The sequence below is a fragment of the Dermochelys coriacea genome, chromosome 3, assembly GCF_009764565.3.
Source record: "Dermochelys coriacea isolate rDerCor1 chromosome 3, rDerCor1.pri.v4, whole genome shotgun sequence".
NCBI lineage: Eukaryota > Metazoa > Chordata > Testudines > Dermochelyidae > Dermochelys > Dermochelys coriacea.
In genome coordinates, this window is record NC_050070.1 from 147,122,582 (window position 1) to 147,135,303 (window position 12,722).

Here is a 12,722-nt window from a genome sequence, read left to right on the forward strand (position 1 = left end):
TTAACTGATTAGCCCTGCTGAGAATGGGATACAGTGATTACTTGGTACCTACCAGACTCCTCCCCAGCAGTTTGATGCTGCAGGTTTCTCTAACGAAATAAAAATGATACATTGAAGAATAATAAAAAGAGTTTTCCCTTTCTTTTACAAATATTCTCTTTGGGGAAATTTCTCGGTATGCTTAGAGCTGGTTGACATATTGGGACAAATCAATCCTTGATGTAACTTCATTGTGAAACTGAAGGGTCTAGTACACTCAGTGTTAACTTCAGTAGTGAATACATTCTGATTTCTTTTATTGCTGGAAAAGCTAGTAATTTCCCAAGCAGACATTATTCCTACTGATCCTGTGGACCACCTCAAAGTCTTACAAATGATTAGCTAGTAGAGACGATTGAAATTTTTCGTTCAAAATATTTTTAAATGAAAAATGCCGTTTTTGTTAAAACAGATATTTCTGAGGTAAATGTCAATTTCTGACTATTTTGGGGGGTTTGGGGTGGGGATGAGGTATACATAAAGCTGAACATTTCAGTTTTTTGGTCACAATGGTTTGTTTCTAGGATTGCTGAGAACCAAAAAATGCTGGTTTCAGTCGAAACTTGGAAATGTGTGAAGAAATTTTTTTGATGCCAATTAAAAAAATGTATTCTGTTACTCTTTATTCCCTTAAAAAAATTATTTCCTTGCCAGTTCTACTCGCTAGCATCTCATCCATATGCATATTTAAACATTTTCACATTTCTAGTGCACTTCCATTATATATATTACAGGACCAATGAGTTCTTATGTTTATTTGAAATTAGACAGACGTATGAATCAACACACTAGATCCAAACATTCCCAAGCTTTGGATTCAGAGCTACATTTCATCTAACTTCTTGCTTTAAGGCCTAAACTCTACTCATAACCAAGTTTCTCTATTGCTTTTTGCCCTGTACTTTTTTAAAATATGGTCCTACTATGATAACCGACTCCTTAAATATGGCAGCAAAGGGTTCCATGTTCGTTAGCTCTCAATTGCTCCACTGCAGATACCCCACATTTATAAGTAGAGAAGTTTCATAATTGCCAGCCCTATTCTCTCCAGCTCAGGTATAATCACCAGTAAAACTTATCCAAATGAGGTGTCTTAGAGGTGGTGTTCAAGTGCAAATGATATGTACAATTTTGCATTTGGAACTTAATTATACATTCTGTTGATGATGTAACAACTAGGAGATACTCTACCTCACTTTCCCATAGCTGTATTTGTTCTGCAATGTTAACCATAGTATTTATGTCAGTAAAATCAGATGATACAACTAATTCTACCCAGGAAGCAGGGCTCTGGTATAAGAAGGTGTTATTTTTTACATTGTCACTTTTTGCTCATAAGGGCTTTCAAGGAGCAAAGCTTGCTCTGGAAGGAAGATCATTCAGTGTATATGTATTATACTCAGGTGTCTGGCTTACAGCAGGCAGCCATAAAAGATCATCTGCATTAGCAAGAACCCAGAGATGTCAGCATTATTCTGGCAATGACAATCTGTTCTGAGGATGTCATGTTTCTGCTATCTTTCATTCACTGACTGAACTCAATCTGCTGCAGGAGAGTTTTGTTAGTGCTCTTATTGAAATAAACCAGAACATCCTGTCACACTCATCACACATCCCAATTCAGATTGCTCTTTGCTGGAGCAAGCTGCATAATAAAACAAAAGTCAAATAAATAAATAAATAAATAAATTTTCTGCAGTTCCTAACTTCTGATTTATATTGATTATTAGCAAATTCCTCTTTATTTTCTCGCTCTTAGCCAGTTTCTGATCTATTGCAGAGTTTTGCCCCTCACTCCAGGACTCCTCTGTTTTTTTAAGTAGCCTCTTGTGAGGGCATTTGTGAATGGCCTTTTGAAAGTTGAAATAATTTATGTCAACTGGTTCTCCTTTATCCACTATTTTATTGACTCACCACACGGGAATACAAGTACCTCTTAGTAGTTCATGTACCAGATGTTTCTTTCCAGTCTTTTTCCTCAAATGTGATCTATCCTGATACATGTGCCATCTGCAAAGCAATTGGGGGGAATTCCCCCCAATGTCACTGATGGTGAAGCCCTTGCTTTTTCTTTTTCGCATTTTGTCCTTTATTGATCCTCTTCTAAATTGTTTTGTAAACTAAACTATTTGTATTGGTTTATGTGCATAATAGTCTGTGACTTTAAAAAGGCACATCAATGATGATACAGGATTCAGTGTTGCATGCTCAGTGGCCTGGTAATGTATACAATTTTAACAGAACCTTGGTAGTGGGAATTCTTTGCTGTTACATGCAAAAACACCAGATGGCGCTTGTTTCTGGAGTATTTTTATGAGGGTGTCACTGCTTGCCTTAGAATTTGAGGTATTAGAATAACTTCCCTTCAGTTTGTTGCTTAGTACAGTAACAAATTCAAATCGCAAGCCACTTCACACATCTCAAGTATGTGACACAGCAGAGAAAGCTTGTCTGCTTGCTTCTAGTAAAATCAACTCCCTCCACCTGTGGCTGTGCCATACACAAGGTTGCTCTGTAATTTCACTCACCAAGAAGTGTCTGCATTTATTATAAAGTACCCCCATTACGCTCTCTCAGACTATCATGCTCCAGATTTTTCTCTAGTTTCAAATCTGAGAAAGGTCTGTGTTTCTTCATGGGAACAGATCTCTTCCTCTCTCTCATTTAACTTCTCTTTTAACTGAAAATTCTCATCATTCGCTGTGCTACAGAGGTAGTTCTGTATATTCCCAGCAAATGCACTGTGCGCAAATGAAATTTACATATTAATAGATTTTAAGGAAAACCCACCCATCCTCTCCAGTGCTATGGCAGCCTTTTAGCATAATGACTTTATGAACCATTGTTCAGGAGCCTCTATTCTGTAACATTTAAACATTCTCTATCAATTTGTATGTGTACCGAAGTAACGAGTTACAAATCAAGGGCCAAATTCTACTCTTATTAAATTTGTGTCAGTCCAAAGTAATTCCATTGATTCACTCCAGTCTTCAGCTGCCCAGTGCTCTGGTGAATTCTGTGTTGTTGTAGAAGATGCTTGTTAATTTTGCCCTTTATGGGTTGATGGCCCAAGCTGGTTAGCATTTTGGATCAAAGTAATAGGAAATCCTTTTTTGCCTCAGGAGTATCTTCCAAGTTAACTTGTCCTGACTTTAAATTGTTCATGCCATTAGTGAGATTTCATAATTAACACTGCAGAGCTAGACAGCTTTCTACAAGCGTTTAGGAAGATAGTCTGTCCCCTCATGTCCTTAATGTATTGATTCCCCACTTTGGGGGCGATTAGTGAGACTATTCAGGGATATTCTACAGCCCCTCTGCCCAAAAATTTCTTCAGAGCTCCATTTAGCAGTAAGCCTCCTAATACACAGATGGGTCCCATCTGCTGGCTGAATCTAATGTTGCCGGGTTTGATAAATCCTCTTTTGGAGCCTATGTAGACAGTTTCTCAAGATTTTAACCTTAAAATTGTTTCAAATAGCAATTGTCTGTGCTAACCAGGTTTCTGAGATGGCAGCCATTGCTTTACAGAACCTATTTTTAATTTTCCATAAGGTCAATGACATTCCATGCAACTTGTGCCTGTGTGCTTTGAACCTGATCCTAAGTCTATTGAAATCAATAGAAAGACTCCTGCTGATTTCCTATAAGCTTTGGATCAGGCCCTTTGGCCCAGACTTAAAACCATTACGCTGTTCATTGTTGCAAAGTCTAAGGCTCAGATGCTCAGAGGTATCTAGGCAGCTAGCTCCCATTGATTCCAATGAGAACTAGGTGCCTAAATACATTTGAGGAACTGGGCCTAAGTAATTTAGGGCTTATATACATGAGGACATCCAGGAAAATTAATCTGAATTAACTAAAGGTGTGAATTTAAACCATATTAAACCTCCAGAGCGTCATTCAGAATTAAGGACAGGTTTCAGAGTAGCAGCCGTGTTAGTCTGTATTCGCAAAAAGAAAAGGAGTACTTGTGGCACCTTAGAGACTAACAAATTTATTTGAGCATAAGCTTTCGTGAGCTACAGCTCACTTCATCGCTTGCATTACGATGAAGTGAGCTGTAGCTCACGAAAGCTTATGCTCAAATAAATTTGTTAGTCTCTAAGGTGCCACAAGTACTCCTTTTCTTTATTCAGAATTAAAGTGGCCTTAATTTGGTTTCGTTTCATTTGCTTCCAAAGTGAATTAAACAAAACCAAATTAAGACAAATTTAATTCTGATTAACAGCATCCACACAAGGATTTAATGTAATTTAACTAATCCACTTCAAATTCACACCTTTAATTAATTAAAATGAACTTTTCTCCATGTCCCCTTAAATTTTCAAAAATGGCTTGGCATTTAGGAGCCTAAGTCAATGGGACATACGCTCCAAAGTGTTCCTAAGTGAAAATGAGTCTTAGCCATCTAAATCACTTAGGCCAGATTTTGGAAGATATTTAGGCACCTGACTCACAGGAGATAGACACCTAAATACCTTTAAAAATCTGGGATTTAGGCCTTGCAACACTGAGTGGAGTAATGCCTACATACCTTTAAAAATCATGGTCTCTGTGCACAAGTGCCCGACTGATTTTTTTACCAGATTCATAATTCCCTTCCTACCTTATGCTCTCCTCTTCCAACAAGACTGATGGCTGCTAGACATCACCACACCTTCAATATCAGAGGGGACACACAATTCTATCTAACCAAAAAATAGGGCTTTGCAGTTTCTGAGGGCTTGTTCATTTATTTGAGGTTGAAAGATAGGATACAAGGCCTTAAGAATATTATCTTCAAATGGATTAAAATGTGGATTCCTGAAGAGTATTCCAATCAGTATTCTTTGTCACAAGGAGATCACAGATTGTTCCATGAGAAGCAATTCCATCTTTCCAACTGAAAAGGGCAGTGGTTCTCTAGAACTGATTGGAAAGCTGCTATGTGGTCATCTGCACACACTTTTACTAGCCATTATCAGGCAGATGGATATGGCATGCCTCTACAGCTGTAGCTTTTGGTAGAATGGTTCTTGTCTGTGTACTGGGAATGCTTTATGAATCCCATCTATTTAGAGACTTAATTTTTCTTTACCTGTGTATGGTTGTTCTTCAGTGGACAAGTGCATTGTTGCTATTCAGTTTTATTACCAGTTTCAGTGGTAGCCCTGTTAGTCTGTATCAGCAAAAAAAAACAAGGAGTCCTTGTGGCACCTTAGAGACTCACAAATTTGCCACAAGGACTCCTCGTTTTCTTTTTCTTACCAGTGTTATTCAGAAGAAGGAAATTAAAAAGTGAAATGCACCTGGTTACTCAAGGAGGCCTAGTACACAACACAGTGGAGTAAAAATGTTTGGGTTTATTTGTTTTTAATGAAATAACCTGCCATTGTTCTGTCCATCAATGTATGGGCATCATGCATTTATATACCACACTGTTTCCTGATTTTTTGTTGTTTGTTTGTTTTTAATCTGACTTTCAATTTATTTTTCAGGATGGATGTCTTGGTTTGGAAACAGCATTGTGATTTTTGTACTCTATAAACAGAGAGCTGTCCTGCAGCCCACAGATTATCTTACATTTAATCTGGCTGTATCAGATGCAAGTGTGTCTGTGTTTGGTTATTCCCGGGGAATCATTGCAATCTTCAATGTCTTTAGAGATGATGGATTCCTCATCACATCGATATGGACATGCCAGGTAGGAATGCATTATGTGGTGAATTATTTAATTAGACAAAATAAGTAGTGCTATTTCTGCATGCATGCTGTCTATAAATAACCAGTCAGGGTTATAAGAGTGAAAATTAGTGGTGAATGACTCTCCAATGGATCATAGTTCTGGTTTGGTTCAGAAAAGCATCCAAAAATGTGGGTGTTTCTCTAGATTAACCAGCCATAACCAGTTCCAAGTGATTTTCCACCCCAAAAATCCCTTTACCCAATAAACTCCTGAGACTACACTTAATATTGTACTGCTCCTTATAGGTTCATTGTTAATTGGTATTGCTTGTATTGCAGTAGTAGTGCCTAGAGGCCTCAGCCAGGATCTGTGCCCTGTTGTATTCGGCACTCTTCACTCATGCAATGAAAAGGTGGTCCCTGCTCCACAGACCTAACAATCTAGCCTCCTCCAGCATCTTCAGGGGATAATCAAGTGGGCTTGCATATTGCTACCTATTACCTTTTGTTGTTGGGAATATTTGTGAAGCCCCCTGTTTATATTTTTTGTCTATTTTAACATCTTACAGTGCCAAGTTTATTGAACAGGTTGGGTAGGAGCTGCTCCAGTTGCAACTTGATTTCCCACATGTCTTTGTTCCCTTCCAGTCTGATGTTTTGCATGTGAGTTTGGTATAGAAAGAATCTTGTTAACTATGGTTAATGGTCTCTTTCTATTGGTAGCCATTGGTAAAGGGTCCTTGCTGATTTTGTTAGAACTATCAGCAGCCTTTGATACCATTGACCATGAGGTTTTATTGACTTGCCTATGAGACTTTACTGGACTGGCTTGAATTGCCCTTTTACTGTGTTTGTTATTCTCTGTGAGGTGCCAAATAATGGTAATGAGTACCTGTCTTCTTCTCATAGGGTCCTCAAATACAAGTTTCCATTTGCTCAGGAAAATAGTGAAACATTTTGTGTGATGGCTGCCATTTTTGCAATGCAAGGGACCTCCAGAGCTAAAAGCATGAGTCTCTACCGCTTGAGATAAAGAGCCAGGTTTTTCAGCTGAGGCCAGACTCTGATCCTCTGCAACAGAGGGAGACACGTAACATATAGTGACCAATGGGTTACACATATACTGGATTGCAATATGTGAAGGACACTCAGATCTTCATGTGCTTTACACTCAGATACTGAAATCTCTTTGTTTTCACAATGTCTAACTGAAGTACAAATGTAACTAGTAGCCACTTGTTTTAGGCTCAGTCCATATAAAATGGCTGCAGTGGTGAAGGTATACTGTCTGGGAGTCATTGCTGCTCTTACATGTCCAGGTGACAGTCATGGCATTTAGTAATTTTTTTTTCATTTATATCTGGCCCAGGGGTTTTTGGCTCTTCTTTTATCATGCAGACCTTGCCACAGTATTCCACACCTTTGTAACCTCTAACTATCAGAAGCTGGGAGTGGAAGATGGGATTGATTATTTGGAATGCATCCAATGAAGTGAGCTGTAGCTCACGAAAGCTTATGCTCAAATAAATTTGTTAGTCTCTAAGGTGCCACAAGTACTCCTTTTCTTTTTTGCGAACACAGACTAACACGGCTGCTACTCTGAAACCTATTGATTATTTCATAATTGCCCTGTGCTGTACACTCCCCTGGAAGTTCTGGTATGGACCACTTCTGGAAACAGGATATTGGACAGGATACAGGAAACCAGGAACAGTTTACAGGGATCATGGTCTGACCCACTATGGCCTTTCTTATGTTCTTAAGGCTGTATTACTGCCATGCGCTTGACTTTGGGCTACCCCTGAAAAACAACTGGAAGCTTCAGTTTTGCACCACTTGAGTGGAGCAAGTTTCATTCTTCTAGAAAAGTCACTAGGTTGTCTCTTCCACCATTTGGGAGACCAAGGATTCTAACATTGCTCAGATTTAATTTTTAATAGTTCAATTTTATTTAGCATCATTTCAACTATATCAATAATGTTAGAAAGTTCAGCCTACAGGCTTTGCTTTTCTCCAGCTCTTGGAGGTCCTGGCCAAGTTGCTCACTAAGGTCTGATCTACACTAAAGATGCAAGTTGACCTAAGTTATGCTACTTCACTGTCTCTCCCACCGACTTACCTTACACTTCTTGGGTAGCTGGAGTACAGAGGTCGAAGGGAGAGCGCTCTGCCATCGACTTAGCGGGTTCTTCACCAGACCCGCTAAATCAACACTGCTCCATCGATCGCAGCAGGGCTGATTTAACCGTAAGTATAGATGAGCCCTAAGACTTTAAAGTTGGACACAATGCAACACAGGGCACCACTTGGTCAAATGGAGTCTAGAACAAAAATTACACATCTTGTGCCCTCATTATTTTGTTTGATATTCGATATCGCTCTGACCCAGTAAAGCACTAAACCAGATGCTTAACTTAAGAACATGAGTAGTTCTGTCAAAGGGGGAAAGCCTATTTGATTAACAGATTTTAAGACAGAAGGGACTGTTATGACCTAGTCTAACCTCCTGCATAACACAGGCTATAGCATTTCATCAAAAAATTCCTGCACCAAGCCCATAACTTCTGGTTGAGCTACAGTGTATCTTTCAGAAAGACATCCAGTCTTGATTTAAAGATTTCAGGTGATAAATCTGCCACATCCCTAGGTAAATTGGTCCACTGGTTTATTACCCTCTCTGGAAACAATTTGTGCCTTATTTCTAGCCCAAATTTGTCTAACTTTAGCTTCCATTGGATCTTGTTATGCCTTGTTATGGCCTTGTCTGCTAGAATAAAGAATACAATCAGAAATGTTCTTCCTGTGCAGATATTGAGAAGACCGTGATCAAGTCATGTCTGAAACTTCTTTTACATAAACTAAACAGATTGAGGAAAAATGATGGGCAATATTATGGTATTTGTTAATTCTGTATTTTGTTATCTGGTACTGGAAGGAGTGATGAAGAAAAGTGCTACATGGCCGGACAGACAAACCATTAATGGCTAGATTCTGCCATGCTTGCTCATGGTGAGCAGTACTTTATTCTAACATAGTCCATTTTACAGATAAGGAAGTCAAGTCACAGACAAAGATGAAATGACTTGCCCAGGATCACACAGGGAGTCTGGGGCAAGAAGCAAAGACAGACTCCTGACCTTCTGACTTGTGGTTCTAAGCCTTACTCACATCAGCATCCTTCCTCCCATTTAATTTTAAAAGCAGGAAGATATAAATTCAGATAATGTCTGTGAGGGTGGGGTTTTGTGTAGGCTTTCTTGCTTTACATCAAAATCTTTCAGTGATGAGTGTTAAGCCACGTCTACACTACCCACCCGATTCGCAGGTAGTGATCAATCTATCGGGAATTGATTTATCGCGTCTAGAGTAGACGCAATAAATCAATTCCTGATCACTCTGCTGTTGACTCCAGAACCTCACCACAGTGAGAGGTGGAAGCAGAGTCGACGAGGGAGTGGCGGCCATCCATCCCGCACCGCGAGGACACGAAGTAAGTGATTCTAAGTTAATCTAAGATATGTTGACTTCAGCTATGCTATTCTCATAGTTGAAGTTGCGTATCTTGGATCGATCTCCCCCCACAGTGTAGATGAAGCCTTAGTGTAAAGGCTGTACAGATTTTTCTCCTAACCCTTAATCTAATACATTCTGCTTTATAAGATTCTGCTTAATATTACTGGGCCACATCGTACCCCTATGTGCAAACAACTCTGTAGGTCTGCTTCCTGGTGGGCTTTTTTTCTGCATTCTCCCATTAGAAGAAGGGTTTGGCTCCACCACCTCATCCCATTGAAGAAACCAGGAATCTATATCTGCATAGCTCCTGGGCATACTCCAGGGCCATAATGCCATCCTCCCAAAGTCCCTGCACCTCCACATTGATATTCAACCCCGTGCCTCTCTGCCCTAGCACCCTGAAAACAGAGTTTCATTGGAATCATGCTGACATGACTGCAATTTAAAAGGGGTTTCCCAACCCGCAGCTTCCTCTGTGACCCAGTCCAACCTCCCCCTGGTTTACCCGTGTAGATAAGGGCTTCTCAGGAAAGATAGAGTTAATGCTGTCTTTGGCTGTTAACGTTCTTTCTGCAGTGATTGTGTTTGTCTCAGCAGGATCACACCCACTGCACCCTTTTCCCTCTAACTAACTTGCAGATTCCTGAACTCATAGACAGTAAAGCAGTCTAATAATTTTTTTCATTAAAAATGGCGATTTGTTAAAACTGAAAGTGTTCGTGTAAACCAAAAGTGTTGGGTTGGACAAATTTCTTGACTCAAAAAATGTTGAGGACAAGGTTTTGAAATTGTCAAAATGGCTCATTTCATCATTTTCAGAATGAAAAATTCCAGTTTTGTTTAGAAATTTAAGCTAAGAAGAGTGAAACAAAAAGGTTGAAATGAACTAAGTTTTGAAATTATGGAAAGGAAAGGTTTCAATTGAACTGAAACAAAACAAATTGTTTTCTCAAGTCACTAATATTTTTGAGATTTTTACCTTTTTGTCCTGATTCGAGACAGGAAACATTTTTCAACTCTCGAAAATACTTGTGGGACAGGAAAACTGTTTTCTGCCCAGCTCTAATGGACGGTCTTGTGTGGGGTTTGAGGAACGTAGGGGAAACCTGACATGGCAGATGCTGACTCCCCAACCTGTCTTTCCCATTGGAAGAAGGAGATATGCATATGTAGGGCCCACTCCGTGAGAAGGTGTTTAGGGTAAAATCTAGCTAGCTTATTGGCTATTTCATTTACATTTGTGAGAAGGATTATACTTAATATAAGTGTGCACTGTGTGATGTAATCAAAAGCCCCTTTTCTATGTCTCCTTCTTTGTCTTGTCAGCTTTGCTGCAGAGGCGAGGAGGGAGTGGTGACAACTGTTGAGAGAAGCCCATTTTTACAGCTGGCGCCTGTTCCTACCTTTCATGCTAAGTCACAGCCTGTCAAGGAGGCATGCTGTGTTCCCTTCTCCCCAGGAGAGTTAACTTACCATAAGACTACTGTTCTCATCTCAGTAAAATATTCTTGTTCTCCTTCAAAATATGTGCCCCTACATGTCAGTAGAAAGAGATTTTATCTAAAGAAAGCTAGTTGTTTTAGCAAAATTCCTCTATTTGCTTTCCATGCACATTCACAGCTGTCATTTTTGGGTGTGTTTTCAGAGAAATTATAGGAGAACTCTTTCATTTACTTTATTTAATGCATGGCTAAGAAGTCACCAATAAAACAAAAAGTGACACTGAAGCTGAAAAATTCAGATCCAGAATTTAAAGCATTTCAAATGTTGCGTTTGTTCAGAGGAAGGCTGGTGGTGGTGGTAGGAAATTAAAAGTGGACTCAGGAGATCTAGGTTCAATTCCCAGCTTTGTCACAGATTTCCTGAGCTTGGACTTGGGCAAATCTCTGAGGCTGAAATCCTGGCCTCACAGCAATCAGTGGCACTCACAGCTCAGTGGGAGGGAGGGACTAAGTTGGATTTAAGCCACCTTTACGTCCTGCTGGAGTGGACTGCTTGAGGGGGCTGGGAAAGACACTGGCATTGCTTGAACAGCCCTCGTCACCTGTCTATGCTATGGCAGCCTCCTTGGGCTGCACTATGGGGCACAGAGCAGTCTGGAATCTCTACGGTGTGTCATGTTGCAATTCTGCCCCCAGCCACACCCTGGCACAACTCCTTCCACATGGCTTGTGAGAGGGTCCTCAGGAGGCACCTGGTATAGTTATTTTCCACAGTGCATGCACAGGGGAATCCTTCTCCAGCTGGAAGCAGGGCTTTTAGAGCCCCTTTATGCCGCTCTGGCATTTTTGCGGGGGGTAATGGGGCTGGAGTTGTTGAGGAGGATCTGGTCCATAATCTTGCTGTGCCTGAGTTCCCTGTCTATAAAGGGGAAGTAGTAGTACTTCTCTATCTCACAGGGGTATTGTTGAGGATAAATTCTTTAACACTTGCGAGGTGCCCAGAAGCTATGTTGGTAGAGCCAATGTAAGTAAGTAGATTTGGTCCTGCCTATTTTAAACAAGGAGCCATTTGTAAAATTTGGATCTCAAGTAAAGTTTTGAATTGTTTGGATTTGAGAATCTGGTTCAGACCCCTCTCTATTAACAACCAACCTGTTGCCTGTTCTAAGCAAAGAAACACTTTAATTTGCACAATGTTGCAATGAATATGTCTGATAATTCTGTGTGTGAGCTCTAGAAGTTACAAGTTATTGTTTCACGCATATGAATGCGACATCCGTTTTGTAATTAAGAATGCATATATATATGTGTGTGTATATATATATATATGGATAGTAATATAGTAATACGTTCCCTAACCAGCCACAGGGGCAAGATACTGCTTTCTGTTGCAGATGTGTAAATCCAGAAGAACATTGCTGAAAAGTCATTGGAGTTATTCTGGATTTATGCTGGTGTAAATGAGAGAAGAATCTGGCCCAGCGTGACTAAAATAACTCTTAAGGGCCAGATTTTGATCTTAGTTATACTTGTATAAATCTGGAGTAACTCCATTTATACTTGAGTAGAGTTACTCTGGATTTACCCCAGTGCAACTAGTATATTCTCATGATCACTAATTGTGATGTTAATAAGTGTTATAATGAATTATTTATTTTAAAAAAGGCAAAGAAAGTTAAAAGTAAAAATTCTGAACAAACTTATTTCAGGTTACTCTATCAATTGAAACATCATTTCCCTCTTTATATATGGCAAACATTTTAATAAACGATTCAGACATTTAAGCATAATTAAAGTTAAATAGAAAAATACATTTAGGGCCTCATTTCTGTTTCTCTTTTACAAAATGGCAGTTCTAACACAGAAGCAATTCAGCTCATAGTTCTTGTAAGGAGCAATATTTACAAATTATTGGATCAGATTCTGATCTGCTTTACATTATGTAAATCTAGAGCAATTTCCATGGCCTGCACTGAAGTTACAGCAGACTCAAACCCTAGTGTAACAAAAATCAGAATTTTCTTGGCAGGATGAGTAAACAAATGGCACAGTGTCAAA

At 39.5% G+C, this 12,722-nt stretch overlaps 1 protein-coding gene across 1 annotated transcript in view; it reads left to right on the forward strand.

The window, feature by feature from the left end:
* The window catches only part of LOC119853855 (opsin-5-like), a 39,202-nt gene that overhangs the window by 1,803 nt on the left and 24,677 nt on the right, over positions 1-12,722 (forward strand). Inside the window, exon 2 of the mRNA XM_038397383.2 lies at positions 5,520-5,725. Coding sequence (XP_038253311.1) covers positions 5,520-5,725 — 206 coding nt within the window. The remainder of the gene's footprint in view (positions 1-5,519; positions 5,726-12,722) is intronic.